The sequence below is a fragment of the Amphibalanus amphitrite genome, unplaced genomic scaffold, assembly GCF_019059575.1.
Source record: "Amphibalanus amphitrite isolate SeventyFive unplaced genomic scaffold, NRLGWU_Aamphi_draft 000580F_arrow, whole genome shotgun sequence".
NCBI classification, from domain to species: Eukaryota; Metazoa; Arthropoda; class Thecostraca; order Balanomorpha; family Balanidae; genus Amphibalanus; species Amphibalanus amphitrite.
The window spans coordinates 12,074-31,700 of record NW_024882074.1 but is presented as its reverse complement, the minus strand read 5'-3'; the positions used below and the strand labels follow the sequence as shown (position 1 = coordinate 31,700).

At 52.0% G+C, this 19,627-nt stretch overlaps 1 protein-coding gene across 1 annotated transcript; it reads right to left on the bottom strand.

Moving 5' to 3' along the window:
* Positions 1-5,782: 5,782 nt before the first annotated feature.
* On the bottom strand, positions 5,783-18,181 carry LOC122394226 (RNA-binding protein MEX3B-like). Its single transcript, XM_043390961.1, has 3 exons — positions 17,523-18,181; positions 13,949-14,035; positions 5,783-8,952 (listed from the first exon to the last, which is right to left on the bottom strand). The coding sequence occupies exons 1-3, from the start codon at positions 18,076-18,078 to the stop codon at positions 7,871-7,873; spliced, it is 1,725 nt and encodes a 574-aa protein (XP_043246896.1). The 5' UTR covers positions 18,079-18,181; the 3' UTR covers positions 5,783-7,870.
* Positions 18,182-19,627: the final 1,446 nt, after the last annotated feature.

The window sequence follows — 19,627 nt, the reverse complement described above, 5'->3', positions numbered from 1 at the left end:
AGACATGCTGTAAACGCCATTACACTGCCAATACCATGGCAAATCAAATGGCTATCTATGGCTTTTGATCATCGTTCTACATTTTCCAAAATCTTGAACTGAATGTTGGCAATTTCTCGTGACTACTTCACGACCATGACGCATGCATTTCTGAAATTGATCTTTTTTCAACCAGCCAGGTACTCGTATGACAAAATGAATGTCACCATCGTGTTCTACGCCCAAAAGTACCCATAAAACATGTGTCATGCATGGGCTGCGAATAGGTACCAGTTTTAATTTTCGGGGTTATGTTCTTACCTGATTGACCTGACTTTGACCCTGGCCAGTGGCCTATGTTTGACTGACCCCTACATTGATCTGACACTCTTTTAGCACTTATATGAAGGGTTGTGACAGTTGTGACAGTTGTGACAGATTGTTTAGGACCAACTGATGACTGAATTTACTTAGGACCAACTGATGACGATATAATCGAAACGCGAAACGCGAGGCACCGATTGCGAGGTTCTAAAGTCCATGCTACTGAAAGCCCGATTTCAAGTGTTTGACCTGACTTTGACCCGACCTGTGACCTCGAAATTCAGCTTTAAAGTATTCATGTGAATCGTCTCGTCGCGTTCTTCTTTCGTTTGCCGCGCTTCGTGCGTTTCGCTGCGCCTATTTGTTCGCGAGTTATCGGCTGGGGGCGTTGAACGCCCCCCCCCCCGGCAAACGGCGGATGGGGAAATACCCCAGCAACTGCCGGGTTAATCTGACGCATGTTTTGTCATTTGATCGTCATTTTATTTCTTACTTTTTTGCCCAATCTAAAAAAAATCATAAATACTCTTTCTCCAAATTTTTGACCCTTTATGACCAATAGTAAGACACTGTGCGTCACTACGTTGATATTTCTCGCCCTAAAGCATAACAACAATATCCATTCAGTAATAGCAGTATTCAAAACATGTTCAAAATGCCTCGCGATATCGATAACATAACGAAAGACATAGGCGACTTATAACATACTTGCAATGATGACGTCACACATGCGTGACGTGACGTGACCTCGTCATTTCTGAGTTACTGTATGATGCACGAAAGACACTGGTATACCTATGCAAAGTTTCATCGCAGTCGGTCTACGCATTAACAAGTTATGGGCAAAACATTTTTTCGCGTTGACCCCCGGCCATCCGTGAGGCCGTTTCCAACCATAGTGCATTAGTGCGGTGGAAAATGCCGAGCTAGCAGCACAGAAGGTCGGAAAAGGTCCGGGAAATGGGGAATGGCAAAGTTGAAACAAGGACGAATCCCTGCATGTTTGGTGGGAAATTGAAAACCGAACGTCTGCATTATTCGAAAGCATGGATCTTTGATTAATCGCTACCGTTATAAGCGTTCATGACAATAAAATGCAAGAGGAAACTAAGCGCTTGGTAGGCACTACGTAGTGCAACAATGGAAAGACATTTAAAGCTCCATAAATTAGGTAGAGAAAATATGATAATGGAAAATGATATGTTGGTAGGTAAATGAAAGATTCAGCTGAAAACGTCATCAAAATGTGGCATTTCATTGCAACTTGACTATTTTTAGCAAGCGATTGCTGTGGACTCAGGGCTTTGGAATGTGGGTCAATATGCTAAAATATCGATATCACACTTCATCACATGTTGCTGTGCGGACCACCTTAGCTACCCTCGTCCACAAATGTCCACAGATATGTCCACGGCGCATTCCTCGGTGCCGGCCTCCGAGCGTCGGGCAGCCTTTGAAGGGATCGCATGCTCCACAAGATCGTGTTATTGATCGGAGCGGCACAACAAGCGTCGCAGAGCCGGCGCAACAATGGGGCGGCCGGGCTCCCCGGAATTCGGCGACATGGAAGTCGAACTGGGGACCTTGCAGCGCAACGGGAACAAAGCGGGCGCCCGGCGGAACCAGGGTCGGAGCTCGGCGGCATCGCTGGGCGGTAGCGGCTACTTGACGATGGATGATGGGTTTGCTACTGGGGCTTAGACGAGACTGCGCTCCTCATGATATGGTTGCAAACCACATGGACAATGCATGTGCAAGCCTTAGCAAGCTATTCGGGTAGTGGAAGTTTGGAAGTTTCTGTTAGAACCGTTCGAGTGTTTGGAGTAATCGTGATGCTATAACGCCTGTTTTGTAGAGCCTCACATTCAGCTCCCTATATCCATGTTTTCAGACTATTTTCAGTTCACTCAGCCTATCCAATATTCATGCGAGTTACAACTTACAAGACCATGAACTGGCTAGTTTGAAACGCCAGCAAGATCCAAAGTAGCTGAAAATCATGTGCATGCAGCATGATGTTTATAGATGCTAAGTTATCAGCATACCATTGTCGATGCCACATCAACTGACCTTTTGGTTATATCCGCTGAGACCTTATGGAAGACCATGGTCAATGGTCATGTCGGCTGGGCAATTGTTATACACAATACACATAGATGAAAAGGTACGAGCACAGCACGTCAATATAATATCGTCTCAGTAAACGCCCCGCTAACGCCAACCATATGCAATACACGATGAATTTTTTATCGCCAGCTTCAACTTTACACCACGGGCTCTAACGCCGCCCAGCGCATGGAATGGTCGCTCGGGATAAATAATGAAAATAGAGCCGTCTTCGCCGGTCCTCTACCCGTCTGCGCTGCTCCTCTACCCGGGCCGGGTCGATACTGCAGCTTCATGGCAACAGCCGCAGTGGCTGGCCCGACTTCGGACACTGCGACCAAAGCCATCCGAAACCGGTGAACCACGCGGTGGGGTAAAATGCTGCCGAGAATTTGCACCGACCCGACGTTGTTATACGAGCAGTCTTTGGTAAAAATGACGTCAAAGGTCATTGTGCAATGTGTATTACTGTGACGTCCCCTTGGAAAGCGGCCATTGGTGATGTGAACGCAATGCCGTCATCAGCATGTTCATTGTTCGTACAATACCCTCGGTAATCTGAGAGGACCTGGCGATTAGTGATTACGATGCATGGTAAATTGTTTCTAGACCTGACAATCGCAGGGTCCCCAGACAGTCCTGAGAAAAAGGGTCCCGAGATTCCGACTACAATCAGTGCCGTGTTACGTCTTACATGATTTGTTTTGCTAGATGTGAATATTTGTTTTCAATTAATGAAGCATATAAAGCAACTAAAGTTATTGAAAATGATGAAACAAAACATACAGCTCATGCAACAGAAAGCGTATACCATTAGCATGGAGACACTGCGCAATGCGCCAATGGGGCGCACGGATAATTATCGTATGCAATGCAATACATATTACATTTCAAACCCTACATATAGTGGTTTCGGCCGTCTTCGGCCTGCAATTCAGGGCTCAGGCTATGCATAATCGTTACGTAATTCGGACATCAAAACTCTGGAAACGTCAGTCACATGCCACTTTGCACGTTTTCCTACTGGAGAATAAAATAGAGATGCCTTATTTGCTACTTGCTAGTTCGGCATTGAGTACCACTCCGCTCATGCCCGCATGCCGTTACTGGTTACGTCGTATGCGTACCCGGAGAGCTGTAACTTGTCCTTTGGATTCCAGTGCTGGCACGAGGACAATTCAGGCTTTGCGAATAAATGGAACGGCGAATGCGCAGTAACTACCTGATATAGCGAAACTTCGTGAGCATGCCGCATGGGTAGTTATTAGACAATATAGGTAGTTACCTAGCATAATGTACATGATGTACCTAATGCAGGACTCCTTTTAGGTACTTCAATTGAGCGAGCAATACGACTCGAAAATACCAAGGACCACTGACATTGTCATCATAAGGTTTGTTTACAAATTTTGAAGCCGTTTGTTTATGACCGCTAACGGCGAAATGTTCGTTAACGGGCTAGCGCCGGACAGCGGCGAGACGGTCCTCCGAATAGCCGCGCCGCCGCCCGGGGCGGCCCCGCCGGCGGCGCGGCCCTCTCGGACGGGACGGGAGGGGACGGGAGACGCTTCCCCAGTGCGTGGGCGCTCGGCGCGCGCCGCGGAGGTACGCTCCCGCGCGCCGAGAGGAGCGTCCGTCGGGTTCGATTTTTTTTTCTTTCTTTTTCAGCTCGTCGACCGTCCCTCTCACATCGCGTAAGGAATGGAGGAATGGACATAACGTGAGAGGGACGGCCGGCCGATCATCAGCCAATGTAACGTTCGAGCAGAGTCTGTGCGGCGCTATAGTTAACGGAAGATAATGTTGTTATCATCCATTGATTTCACCTCAAGCCAAGAGTCGAGTCTCGTAGGCGACGAGGCGAACGACGAGACCTGGGGCCATCGATTCTTTTTTCGACAGTCTTTTTCGAATCAGATTGATGTTTGCAGTAAAATTGAGCAGCATCGGAGGCTGAAAGCAAAGGGGTAAAAAGTGCGATATAAAACGGACGCATTACTAAGCTACTTTGAACTGAGGCTTCGATAAACGCATCACATTTCTGGCGATTAGATTAGACGTCTCAACGAAATCAAATTAAAACATAGCGAAAATTTATCAGATTCATGTTAACCGACGCACCAGGTGCAAAGTCATTTGCACCAAGAAACTCGTTACTCGACCAAAACAGTGCTAACATCGGCGCGTTTATGTCGTACGGCTGAACTATAGTTTCAGGCTAGTAATTCATCTCCTGAAAGGTTAGCATTCCATGTCTGTACCACAAAATTCATTAGGTACGGCGCACATGCAGAAATAATATTTCCAACTGTAACTGCGATATCGAATATCAATGAGCAAATACGTGATCCCAGGATGTCATCGTCTACCCTGCCCTGCCAGGCTGCCAGTGCCGACTGGCTGGGAGTGGGCATCATTAGCTCACGTAAGTGCATCGATCCAGCGCCGCCGATCCCCTCCCCATAACCAGCGTCTCCCGGGGTTGGCTTCCCACGTACAGTGTCTCCTGGCGTTGGCTCCCCTCCTCACATCCAGTGTCTCCTATCGCTAGCTCCCCGGCGTCTCCTGTCGTTGGCTCGCCACATAGTGTCTAATGTCGTTGGCTCCACACCACATTGTGTCTCCTCTGGTCCTCTCGTTAGCTCCCCACATTGTCTCCTCCCCAATTTGGAGTAGGTATCCTGTTATTGGCTTCCCCGCGTCTCCTGTCGTCGACTCCTTCATTCCGTGTCTCCTGCCGTTGGCTCCCTCCCCACACCCAGTGTCTCCTGTCGTTGGCCCGCCACATAGCGTCTAAAGTCGTTGGCTCCACCCACACCACATTGTGTCTTCCCTCGTTAGCTCCCCAATCCCGCGTCACCTGTCGTCGACTCTTTCATTCCGTGTCTCCAGTCTTTGACTCCCCTCCCCACACCCAGTGCCTCCCGTCTTTGACTCGCCTCCCCACACCCAGTGTCTCCCGTCTTTGACTCCCCTCCCTCCCCACACCCAGTGTCTCCCATCTTTGACTCCCCTCCCCATACCGTGCCTCCTGTCGGCTGCCCACATCGTGTTTTCTATAGTTCGTTTCCCATTCAGTATCTCCTGTAGTTGGCCCAGTGTCTCCTGCCGTTTGCTCCCCTCCCCACATAATGTCTCCTGCATTTTACCGCCCAGTGTCTCATGTTGTCTCCTTGTTTTTACCACCATCCCTAGCTGTGAAGTAACCTCCGAACCTTCTATACTCAGGGTTCGCGGCACAATCCGCTTGTAAACGCGCGCGTTTATTTCCCATACGGCTGTTATTCACCTCTTTCGATCCTACCCGAACCGCGCTCATCCCCCGTTCAACCGCATTCCCTCTGCCCCTCCATCCGTCCACCAAACGCACAGCTGACTAAGGTTGTTTATTCTGAGACCATATACTAAGACGACGTGGCACTGCTATGTCGAGAGCTCTCAAGGTGGACACTGTCAAACGTCAGAAGACGTACCGACCGCATGCTCATCAGGACAAGAAGAGAATCTAACATTTGCCACCGCTACGTCTCGGAACATAAAACAATAGCAAATGTGAAAAATCAACGCATATTAATAAGTACACCACGCGGCTAGTCTCATAAGCAGAGGCGCCAAAATACATCTCACATCGGTAATAAAAATATATTCAAGGCTCAATCTCGGGTAGCGACGAGCCCTGCGTTTAACTGAGCAAGACTTAACATTGAGAAGTTTCTATTTGTACGCAACAAAACCTCTCAACTGGGCAGCTCGGTCGTTGGTGGCCGAGAAAGGTTACACTTGCACAGCGCTTCACATATACGGCATTAGGTATTCAGTAATTCGACGGGATTTTATTAATCACATTGCATTTGTTCGATAAATTTGTTCAATATATAATCTGGAATGTACAGAAATAGGCTATGGCGACGCGAAGACCGTGATACCGCGCGGACAACCAACCGGATAATATACATTTAACAATAAATTATGCCTCAGGTACTGCAACTTTCCCAGTATTTTATCATTTTAATATGCTGAAGAATAAAGTGTTTCAAAGAATGGCCACCAACGTCCGCGCTGAGCTTTCTAACACGCATGTAAACATTCACAGGAGTAACTCTCATAAGATATTTACATTTTAAGGTAGTAAAATACTGTACCACGCAGCATTGTGATTGGCCCAATGAAGTAGCCACCGGCCGGCGGCGACTGAGCCGGCGCGAGCTATGGCAGAGCGCCCCCGCCCCCTGCCACCCCCAGCCGGAGACGGCAGGGGCAGTGGCGGCGTCAGACCGCGCCAGCGCACCCGACAGAGGCGGCTCCAGGCACGACCCGTGGCGGCACTGACCGGCCGCCCGCCCGTCCGCCCGCAAAGGCCCACTTATTGCCTGATTAGTCATACGACGTGTCGCAAAATAACGTCACCACCGTACGTTTGGTAAAAAAGTACAAAATGACCAGGACTATAGTGAGTACAAGGACACAGAGCTTCGCACATCAAGGGACAAAGTTAGCTGGCCGCAGTAGCTGAAGCTTGGCATTATGGTCGAACATTCAAACGGACAAAGAAATGGTACCACACCGATTTTGGAAGACTAAGTACTAGGCGGGCAACCAAAGCGGGTGAGACGCGGTCACATAAAAAGCAACACCTACCCTAGAATGTGATGTCACACTCTTTAAATGTGTTTACAGCAACTTTGTAGGAAAATAATTTGCCACAACACGCATGACCACAACACATATCGATTCTGTGTACGAAAATAAAATACTTTTGTGGCTCATTTTATATGACGTATACGTTCTCGTATATATAACAGCATGCATTCCTGATTGAATTAAATGTCAAAGTCGAATGTGTCGGGTACAAAATTAGCTCTGACCTGCCAGCCCCGGGGGTTGGCCCGTCTGGGTCGGCCGCGGGAAACTAGGATGGGAGGGTGAGGGGAGGGGACGGGGGGACGAAGAAAGGTACCGAGCCGCGGGAGCCCAAGCGGCAGCATATTGCTATTGGTCGGGCGCGCTCGCGCCGTGCCCAGCTCCGAGGCGATATGTGGTGTGATTGAGCACCGGCCGACAGTGCCGGTGGGGACGGGGAGGGGGAGCGGGGCTGGGGAGCGGGGAGGGCAGGGGACGGCCGGCGGCCGCACTGCAGAACCGGCGCCGTCGCCGCCGTCGGCCGGTCGATAGCCGAGCGACGCTGGCCGCTCGCCAGCCGCGGCGGGCGAACAGAAATATCGACGCCGCCGATGGGCGGCGAGGCACGCCGTGCGACCACCGGCTCGCGGGCGCGGCGCCACCCCGGGACTGGCAGGTCACTCGGTGAGTATTTTACAAATGAGCTACACGTAAAATGTAAAAATGTCTACAGCGCCCGGCCGGCTGGTGGCCGGCCGAGCCGCTGTGTCTTTTATGAAGCCCAGCTTAGGGCCGAGACCGCCGCGGCCGCCGCTGGCGACGGCGGCGGTGACGGCAGCGGCTAGTCGGAGCCGAGCAGCGCAGACGTCGGGCTCGACGAACCTCCCAGCAGCGCGGCGATCGGGCTCGACGAGCCGCCGAGCAGAGCCGCCGTCGGGCTGGTCCGCTTCGAGCCGATCGGTCCGAAGAAGCCGTCCAGAGGCGGCGGCGTGGTCGTCTCGACGCCCGAGTCCGAGTTGAGCGTCTCGCTGGATCCCTTGGCGGCCGGCAGAGGAGCGCTGATGACGCCGGCGTCCCAGCCGAGCGGGCCCGGCCGCGAGAAGAGCAGGTCCAGCGCGTGGCTGGTGGACTCCTCGGAGCCGCGTCGGCTGCACGGCGCGTCGGCCGGGTCAGCCGGCAGGCTGGCCGTGCGGCCGCGGCTGTCGCTCTGCCACGGGTCGGCCAGCGCCAGCTCGCGCAGACTGGCGCTCAGAGTCTCCAGACCGTCCGGCTGCTGCAGGTTGCGGAAGGCACTGAGTCGGCTGCCGCTCGCCGGCGCCGGCGGGGGCGGCGGCGGCGGCGGCGCGTACCGGTGCACCGGTGGCGGCATGCTGGGCGGCGGGACGCCCGTCCACGTGCCGCCCAGGTTGGTGTTGCCGTAGGATCCGAACATGCCAGACTCCGCGCCGGCCGGCGGCGTCGCGAACGCCGAGTCGTCGATGCCCAGGAAGCTTCCGATGCTGGTGGCGCCGCCGTAGCCCGTGGGGCCGCCCGGTGGACCGTTGGCGGCCGCCGCAGCTGCCTCGCTGCGGAACTTGTCGACACGGCTGCTGATGTGCGCCGTGATGGCCTCACGGGCCGTCTCCACGTCGTCCGGCTGGCCGACCACCTCGAAGATGGGCCGGTGGCGGCGCGACGGCGTCGTGATGTACGTGTTGGTGTCCTGCTGGATGCGCTTGATGGTGGCGCCCTTCTGACCAACCACAAGGCCCACGAACTCGTACGGCACCTCTACCTGGATGGTGACGTCACCGTCGCGTTTGGGCGGCCCCAGGGCGGGGGCGGGTCCGCCCGGGTTCTGGCGGCGCGCCTCGCGCAGCTGGCTGAAATGCTCGGCCGCGGCCAGGATCTTCTGCTTGGCGAAGGCCACGTCCTCCTTGCGACCTGGAACACAAGGACACAGACGTGTTGGAGCATGTCCGTGTGGCTGGTTGGCCGTGTCCCTCAAAACACGGGCTCTTTGAGGTGTGTAAAGATAAGAAGTATAACCCGCGCGGGGCTGGGGTCTCCAGCCGAACGCGCGGGGCTGGGGGGGGTAAATTTTACCCCCCCCCCCCTGTTATCTCCCGAACTAATGGTCCGATTTGGAAAATTCAAACGCCAATGGAAAGCTCTCATCACGAACTACTAAAAACATGTACTTAATTTAAAGTTTGAGGTCAAGGTCAAGGTCAGGTCAAGGGTACAAATTGCAAGTTTCTACAGTATCGGCCTTGCACCGTAGTTGCCGAAGAATGGAGTCATGGACTGAGACTGATCGCCCAAAACGTGTTCTTAGGCTACCAAGACAATATTCGTTGCATACAATATCATTCAGAGGTCAAGGTCAGGTCAGGTCAGGTCACCAAAAAACAAAATATAGAAAAGGGCATGTGCGACACATGTTTTATGGGTCATTTTACTCATAGAATTCAATAGGCACACTCAATAAGTGATATGGACCACCTCTGGATGAATTTCAGGTCGAGGTCAGGTCAAGGTCAGGTCAAGTGAGGTCAAATTTTGAAGTTGGTTGTTAAGGCCTAAAAAGGTGTCTATCTGATGCAGTTTTTCACGGCGAATCGAATGGTGCTATTTTTGTTTCCGTACGAGGTCTAGAACTTCCAAAAAAAATCATTTTTCAAAAATTTTGTGTGTCGTGACGTCATAAAATTTGAATAACTCCCACATTTTTGAACCGATTCTTCTAAAATTTGGTATGTAGGTGCACATAGACCACTTCTGACATATGTTCCGGTTTTTTCGATAGACTCAAAATTTTGGATTTTACAATGATTTTCCCAAATAAGTCAGTTTTTTTAAGAAAAAAAAATTAGGCCAAAATCCAAAATTTTCAAAAAACTGAGATAGCCATTTGATAGACAAAGTAAAATTACGTATAACCTTTTTTGTTACGTCTTGATTCCTTTAAAAATGAAGATGTTAGCGGCGTTTGAACTTTTGCCGTTTTTGAGGCGAAAATGGCGAACATGACGTCACTAAAACGTCATTTCTCAAAAAATTTCCGACGGATTTCGCTCAAATTTTCAGGGAAGGTGTCAAATTGATGTAAGAAAAGGTACTGAAAGTTTGGCGGCACTGCGCGCCGCCGTTTTTGAGATATCGCAAAAATTCGCGAGGGGGGGTAAAATTTACCCCCCAGCCCCGCGCGGGATAACCCTTCTTCCTCAGAAGGCAAGCATTGATGAGTTGGACTTTTTAGCGCCCAAATGGCGGGGACTGTCGGCTCATACCACAGCTATATAGAACGTCAAGAAACAACGAGCACGAGACTTCATGAGCAAAAAAAAAAGCACAAAGGAAACATTAGGAGCGACAATTATCTATTCAAATGCTGCGAAGAAATAAATCTGCTTCCTGTTTCCTAGGTAGAATGTCAACTTTGGAGCTCTACGTCCAAACAAAAAACCTTGACGTAATCAAGGTAACAAACGTCTTTCGGGGACGTCTATTATCAAACGTCACTTGACAATAACCTCATTGAGGCAAACACTATGCAAGGACACAAGGGCGGATCTAGGGGGTCGTTTTGGGGGGGGTCACCAGTCGGCCGACATACCAGGTCTGGTGAATGAATTCTGACGACCGGGGGGGGGGGGGGGGGGGGTAGGGAGCGAGTATGTCGAGATCAAAAAATGACATTTGATCTTCGTCGTTTATAAGATGAAGTTTTATCGTAAGTCACTCGGCTCAGTAGTTTTAGTTAGTGAAACCCACCTATATAGGAGCGTCGCCACGGATTTTTTACTGGGGGGGGGGGGGGGGAGGCGGGTCGACCGACTTAAAAACCCAGAAGTAGATATAGTTACCTCACTTTTAGCCTAATGCATTAGTAAATAGTAGCATACAGTCACGATCTCTCTTATTGACCTGTGTATGAATCGGCGGCGCGAAGCGCCGCAAAAATTTGCAAAAAAAAAGTTGTCAAAACACAGCTCTAAAACACAAATATTACAACCTTTTTAGCATGCTAGTACAAGCCGGAGTTCCTTCACAGTACACATATGAATTCCGATTCAATTTGACACGGTTAGTGTTATTACAGTCACTGTTATTTCTCTCTTATTGATTGGTGTATAAATCGGCGGCGCGAAGCGCCGAGAAAATTTGCAAAAGAATGTGTCGAAACACAGCTCCAAAACACAAATTTTACCACCCTTTTAGCATTGCAGTACAAGCCGGAGTTCCTTTACAGCACACATATGAATTCTGATTCAATTTGACACGGTTGGTTTATGTAATTACAGTCAAGATTTCGTATTGACCTGTACGTATGTACATAAATCGGCGGCGCGAAGCGCCGCGAAAAATTTGCAAAAACATTTGTCAAAACACAGAGGGGGCCTCCTCTCTACAGAGGACCACCGATCTCTACTGCGGGCCTCCTCTTTTCACAGGGCCTCTTAACTACAGAAGCTACAGGGCCTCCTCTCTACAGAGGGCTTCCTCTCTACTGAGGGTCTCTCCCTTTAAGAGGGCCTCCTTTACAGAGGGCCTCCTCTCTTCAAAGAGCCAGAGGACCTCATCTCTGCAAAGGGCCTCCTCTCTTCAGAGGGCCTCTTCTCTACAGAGGGCCTCCTTTCTTCAGAGGGCCTCTTCTCTACAGCGGGTCTCCACTCTTCAGAGGGCCTTCTGCATTCAGGCGGTCTCCTTTCCACAGAGGGCCTCCTCTCTACACAGGGCCTCCTCTCTACATAGAGCCTTCTCTCTACAGCAGGTCTCCTCTCTACAGAGGGCCTCCTCTTTAAAGGGGTCTCCTCTCTACAGGGGGCCTCCTCTCTACTGAGGGCCTCCTTTCTACAGAGGACCTCCTCTACAGAGGGCCTCCTACCTACTGAGGAGTCAGAGGGGCCCTAGCGGTCAGACACAGACACTAGCGGTTATTCACTGGAGGCCCCAGGAAGTAAGAAGGGCCCTAGCTGTCAGGCTGGTCAGAGGGCCCTGAATGTCCTGACGTGATTTTTGGGATTCCCGTGAATTTCTTTCGCCTCAGACGTGATTTTGACCTGCCAGGGCCCAGGGGCACTAAAAATAAAACAAACAAAATAAAAAATGAAAATAGGACATCACCAAAATTAAGTGACCGAAATCCGTTGAGTTTTTAATTTTGCGTATAGGTAGGGGCACCACGAATTAAATTCATGACCATCCCCTTGGAGTTTTCCTGGATCATCCCCTGGTGCTCGCACGGTTGAGACAAAAACGAGTAAGATTCTGGTCTTCAATACGCCTTTTCACGCAACACGATCCAGAAAAACAAAGGTATTAGCTCAGAAGTGTTTGACAGGTGATTTTGAGCATGCAAGACGGCGTCTATAGCGCATTTAGGTCTTCGGCTTTTGGGGGGGGTCAAATGACCCTCTCAGACCTTTTGGGGGGGGTCATGACCCCGTGGACCCCCCCCAGGATCCGCCAGTGCAAGGACAGAGCCGCATTTCTGGGAAGCCGAGCGTCACAATGAGTGACCTAGCTCTTCCTTCCCGCGGCAGGGCGACAGGGCAACACGGCAGCGGAACTATTTACGTCACCCAACCAACTCAGACATTCCAGGAATGGGAATCGATGCACTCGTTATGGGCAGGTGGGGCGTGGAAATCGAGAAGGTGGGGCGCAGACTGGAAGGTGGGAAAGCGCTCTGAATCATCGCATTGATTGTTTGGTATATTTTACATTTTTGCAAAGAAGTATATGAATATATTTTGAAGGATATGTCAAGATAACGGTAGACATATTACATGCTCGAGGTTGTAGCGCAAAGTAATCATAAAATCAAACATGCAAGGAGTCATTACTAAGTGCCGCAGCGCGATAGCATCAATGGCCGACGTCGATTTTTCCTTCAACAATATTTTCGGATTAAGTTGCAAATAAACTGATAGGTCCAGCAAAAATACATATGCATGTTCGCATGTAAGCATATTACACCAAGCTACGCCCTTGATTTGACATGGAACCGTTTCACAACCTGCACTTCCTCAAAGACAGGGCAGACTTGACGCCAAAGCGGGGTTCACCCAAACATTGGTCAACTGTCAAGCATAATAAACCGTAGAAACCCAGAGCAAAATACGATTCAAAAGGGAGTAGTAAACAAAGGGTAACCAACCATTCTTTGTGGTGTGGCCCCGCGCAAGAGCGTCTCGGCCAAGATCGCCGTGGTGAGTATATTGGGCGAAAAACGTCAACACCCGACGTCGAAACACTTCCAATGGACTTAACGGCCTATAGCCACAAAAGGTCAACCAAAAATTTTGCAATGATCAACGTCGTGACCTGAAAGAAAAGATCATGCTACATACCAGCCGATCCGTGTTGCTACGTTAAACACATTCAAAAAGCTCTAATTGCTCTAGCATCTCTTACCTAGCATATGTTTAGTCAAAAACTGGTGGTGGCCTGACATGACCTTTGAATGACTGCTGGCCATAAGCTGCACCTGCCCATTGCGCCAGTACAGATGTCATTCTGAACCCATCTTGCGGTTATTGAACATTGCCGGTTTGTTCAGAGCAAGGAGCATTGACAATTCCCGCCAATGTTTTATAATAACGAGGTCACGAATCTGACCTGACCACGGGTCAATTTCCGGGAAATAAGATGCATGGCTGAAAGGATTTCAAAGCAGTTGGCTCACTTGGTCTAGTGACCTGACCCGAGTTCCCAGAGCGAAAAATCCCCTTCCTGCTTTTTAGAAGTGGACATTGAGAGCAATAGATTGCTGATACCTTTCTCTGCGTGTCGAGATAATCGGGGCATCAAAAAACCTCAAACTCATAGCGAAGTCGGCTGAGCCTGAGACCCATATCAGCTCAACACAAGGAAAGGTTAGTACACAACACACCTGATAACAGAACAGAAGGGAGCAGGCAAGTCGACTGACCTGTGATGACGAACACCGGTTCCTCGTCACGCTTCGGCGTCTTGATGTAGGTGTTGGTCTCGGCGCGGATGTTTTTAATCTTTCCGCCTGGAAAGGACAAACACAACATCAGTCTGGAACATTCAACGGACATGGACGGAACATTGCTGATGACTGGCGGTTTTTCATTGCACATTTCGTCTTTGATACCATGCTTAACTATATGCTTCGTAGTGAAAAACACTTAGGAAGACGTGTCACTAGGTAATTACTGATCCGAGGAAAATGCTTACCATAAAAATTAAAAATAGGCATATAAAAAGATCCCATGCAGATGGGATAATCGGCGTGGTTAAGTACAGATTGTGCAACTCCTCAATCGTTCCTAGTCTTTTTAATGCACTTAAACCACGAATTTTAGGTCTCCTAGCAGGCACGGATTTATGATACGCAGTTACATCCCATGCCGGAACCACGTGTTCGGCCGCCCGCCTCTCAGCCTGGTAGCGCGTCTACGACCCCTTATTTTCCAGTCCAGACACCTCTCCGACAGGGGTATCGGCAGCCCCTCATTACACGCTCACACGGACCAGCCCCAGCGAGCGGAGCGGGGCGTGACCTCGGCACCACGTGCGTGGCAACAGAGCAGGAGCTGACCTCGCGCAGCCATGGGAAGGCTACCGGCGCCGCTTACAAGGCTGAACGGGGGAATTGTAGCCACATAACCGGACTGCCCGCTCCGCCCGAATGCCAAGTGGCGGCCGGTGGGCGAGTTCCAAGAAACTGGGAGAAAAAAAAGAAAAAGAAATGGGGAATGCACGGAACGGCCGAACTAGCCCCTACTGTGGCGTGTGGCCGCTGTGCCGGACACCTACGGCCCCGGTTCGGCCCAGTTCGGTCGGACTCGCCCGCGTCTTGACCGGCACCGCCCGAACGGCGCCGGCTCTGCCGCGCCGTGCATAGTGCAGAGCGGAGCGCCACATCAACATCCATACGGCCCATAAAGGAAAATCGCCGCTGTGCCAAACCAGTTTTGTGCAGCGCGCGGCGCCCACGGCGCGGCACGGCCATGAAGCGGCGCATGGCGCGCCGGCTGCGCCAGATTAGCCGCGCTGCTTCCGGTCCCCTGGCGGCGCGGCGCGGGAGGCAGCTGGCCACCAGCGGCCGCAGATGCAGCCGCCGCCGGCCGCACGGGTTCAAGGGCGACAGAGACGGCGGCGGCCGCGGCGCGCGGAAGGGGAGGGGAGCGGACGGCAGGCGGGGGGAGGGGAGGGTAGCGCGACTCTCACGGCGGCGCGGCGACCACGTGGGCCGCCGGCCGGCGCGCCACAACGCGAGCGCGCCAAGCGGCGGCCGGCGCTGGCGCGCGCGCGGGGTCCTTATCAAAGGGTGGGGTGGCCGGGCGGCCGCGCCGGGCCGGGGAGGAGTACCGGCGGACCGCACCGGTGCAGCGCGGACGTGTTACGCAAGTGTCGCTGGAGCCTCCGGTCGAAAACAACGGAGTAGGAACAGCGCAGTCTGGGCTGCAGTGAAGCGTGGACCGAAGGGTTAGGAAATGCACGCAACGTGCCACCGTAAAATACATAAGCGGGTTTCCGCCAGATTTAGAAACGAGTAGACCTACATTCCAATGAGCTAGCTTTTCGAGAGTTCAAGGGTAAAGATTCGGCAAAGTTAGCGGCCGACCCAGTAACAGAATGCTGAATACATTAACTTACGGCGAACAATAAAACTTCTCTGGGAGCCAAGAGCTCCGGATGAACCCCAATCTCGCCTCGAGCCGCGGAAACTCCAAAACCCTCAACCCTGACCAACTTACCCCCTCCCCCAGTATCATAACCTAATCCAGCCACGCGCTAGTCAGACCACAGATCCCCTAACCGACGCGGGGCGGGCGGGCCGCCCGGCATCGATTCCCATTACGTCGACCAGCGTACGCATCTATCGATCTCCCGTCAGCGGACAAGTGCCCAGTCAGAGTCAACAGCGGGCTGCACTGATGACCTCGGAGACAAGCGGCCCGCACTCCCACGCGGAGGCATGCCTCACTGCTGCCTCATTGCAGACGAGGAACATCGCCAGGCGCTGAGGCATCATGCCCACGCAGGGCGTGAGTTGACGAAATGGTAACCGTACACAAGCTAAGCGGCATAAGGCAAAACAACGAAAAAGCATAACTGTCTTAACACAATTTGGCTAGCAACAGAACAGCGACTCGCGAACAAAAGTTGAAAATAACAAGGTGTCTTGAACTAAGAACAAGACAGCCAGCTCGCCAAGAACCGGGTCTCATTTTTATCAATCGGACATCCGATAACTGCAAATTGCGCAACTGAGCCGGACGGGCCCGGTCTTGCAGCCATTGTTGATGTACAGAGCACCCGCCCAAGTCAACAAGGGACGTTTGAAGTTTGCCAGACGTGCTGCATGAGGCACGGTACTCGCGCCCCCTGCTAGGGTTTGTGGCGGGAACTGGATAGCGCGCGCACATTTGGCGGGTCACGTGACACGGCTTTATCGCGCGTTTATCCACCCGCGCCGCTGATAGGGGTCGCAGATACAAGGACTCGGACACAAGAACTGACCAGTCGTCACAGATCGACAATTGCGTCGAGAAATTGACTGAAATGTGGAGCCAACAGCAGTGGTATGTTGACTAATTTTGACAATAATAATGACTATGACTAATAAATGACAATAAAACATGTTTTAAGTTAAACATTCTGAAGTGATTTTCCGAATGTGAATGGAAGTTTTACGCCCACTGCGTACTGATCAAATTTTTGCAGGGAGATGACTACATGAATCGGTTAGTGATGGAAGGTAGCTAATTGATTACAATAAATAAGTTTTTCGGAAATGTATTAACTATTTAGTTATTCTCTTGACCAATTTCGAAGCCACGAATGTGTGGTAAAAAGGGCAAATTTTGATTACGGTACAGGCAGGTCGCCCCGAGACCCAACCCTAATACGATAACCGCATTGTCTTCGGAGTGCATGGATTAATTAACTTGCCACGGCAAAATACACTACGCGAATACGGTAACTTTTTTCAATCAAACGCGCTTGCCGTGTCCACTTAAAACGCAGAAACTAGCCAAACTGAATGCTGAGCAAGCATTTCATAATCCAGGCGATAATGTTATTCAAAGTGCAGCATATCCTCCACAATGCATAACAAAAATGCTGAGCTTTACAATCCCCTCTTCCGCTAAACCCGCCAAAGAAAATCCCTAACAACCCGACCCATGGCGAACAAAAGCGTTGCCACCCACTGAAGCGGGCGCCATTCACCGGCCGACCCCATACAGGACAACTGGGTCGGCCAGGTGGCCGTCGGGCCCACGTGGTCCTCGGCGCCGGCTGCCCCGCTCCCCGCCAGGCCCTTTGTCCGCCGGCCGGCCGCTCGCATGGCCGGCCGGACACAGGGCGCCGCCATCTTGAATTGGCCCGCGGGCGTCCGCACCGCGGCGCGGCCGGCGGACAACGGAGCCGGCGAAAAGGCGCGAAGATCGCGGCGGCCGGCGAGGCGCGAGCCCCACGTGGGCCGAAGCAAGGGCCGAAGGGGGCGGAGAAATTACGAAAATGCTTACCTTTCTTTCCGACGATTTCCGCGACGTGCTCTGATGATGGAACTGGGACGCACTCGGTGGTGTTTGCCTTCATACGCGAGCTCTGCGGGTGGATGCACTCTGAGAAGCAGTCGATGTAGAACTGCTGCCGGACTTGATCCAAACTCTTGCCACACGCTGTCTTGAACTGACCGAAGTACTTAGCGTCGTTTTGTAGATCGAAGTCGCGCTGTACCTCGCGGATCAGGCGGGCGGTCTTCTCCTCGACTCTGATGCCCGAGCTCATGAAATGCCGGTCCTGCCCGTGCAGCGGTACCAGGATCACGTAGTCGTCGTTGTTAGGACTGATTCTGCCGAGCATGATCTCCTTGATGATCCGATCCATGCCGAGCTGAGGGTCGTCGTAGTACTTGTCGCATTCCTCGGCGAGCCAGCGCACGGCGCGGAGGTACGACCGGTAGTACTGTGAGCACGTGTCGACCACTCCGCAGTCCCGGCCGTGGCCGCCATCCCGCGACATACCTCCGTACCGACCACTCCTGTAATTCTCGATCTTCCCCATTCCGACCAGTTCCATCGCACGCGGTCCGCTCAGGCAGCACGGGCACGCACCCACTCACACAGCACCACCATACACGCCCCCTCCTCTCCGCTCCTCGATCGCCAGTGACCGCCGGCGCGGCGCGCGCCAAGTCCCAGACGAACGCCGGCCGTCCGGCCGCTCTGATTGGCTGGCGCCGCGCAGCTGTCGTCGGTAAGCCAATCAGCGCGCGTATGTTTTGGCGGGCTTTTCGCGCCCGGCTGCCGTGCAGCTGGCGCCGCGCGCGGCGCGACCACGTGCAGCGGGCCGGGGTTCTCAGATGGGGTCGGCGGGAGACCACGTGGGATTATTGGGGCCGTTACGACAGACGGGGCAGCTGCAGATCGGCGCCACCGATCTTGAAGGTAACGACCTGCTATCGGTGCGGCGAGCTCCCCGCCAGCTGGGAGCCGCAAACAAAGCCTGCAGCGACATTACGCGCCAAACTTGAAATTCCCGTAGGAATATGGAAAAAGCACGGTTTATTATCGAGATAAAAAGTTGGTCACCACTCACCAGAGGGTACCTTTTTCAAACTCACCACAATGAACATTGAGCAGTGCGCGATTAAATTGTGATAGTGCATACCCGCGACGAGTGAGTGTGACCCGGCATGACCCCTCTGTCCCCTCAAGCAGCAAACCTAGGATTACTCTACTAATAGGCAAACCATCGTGCGCGATAAGCGAGAATTGGAAGGAAAACTTACATGTGGGTCAATGGGAAGGGGCAAGGGCGAAGTATAAACCGATGCATTTAAGTTGAGCCCGCTGCTAATGCGAGCACGCCGGTTCATATAAATTTGACTGGACATTAAAATGCCTGACATGTTTCCTTCAGCATTTTGGCAACTTTTTGAACGCCGTTTACCACGTGTCGCCACGTGACCATGAGGCATGAGTCGAGTTTGAAGGAGGCGTAAAAACACCTTCCCTCCCCACCTCGGTGGGTTGATCGCATGAAACACGCGCTATGCACGTTAGATGGCGGGAGGATCCATAATAAAACGCCAATTGTAGTTCGACAAAATAAACAACGATAACTGGCGAGCATGCGGGCGTGCTCGTCAATATCGTGATTCCTGAGACTTGAGAGCGACGCAGCCGTCTCCGCTTCGTGCTGAACAGTTCCCAGGCAGACGAAGTTTTCACGGTTTCCCAGCATACGTAAACAAGTTTTGCCATCAAACTTGCCACACCCATCCTGCCGACCTGCACGTCGGTAGTCATTAATCGTAATTGTATCAATCCAGTCATTTTGTCAAGCGGCTGAATAAATAAAAGATGTTTGGCTTTAATAGAATTATTCATGTTTCAATTTTCAAAACAAGTAGAAAATTATTATTTTAGGAAATTTTAACCCGGCAGGCGGTGGGCCTTCCGACCACCTTTCGCGCGGTGGGGGGGGGGGCATTTTTTGCCCCCCCCCCCCCGTATCTCCGAAACTACTGGACGGATCCGGAAAATTCAAACGGCGTTCGATGTCAAATTTGTCGAAGGAAACCAAATTTCATTGACCTCGGCAGGGCTGCGGAGTCGGAGTCGGA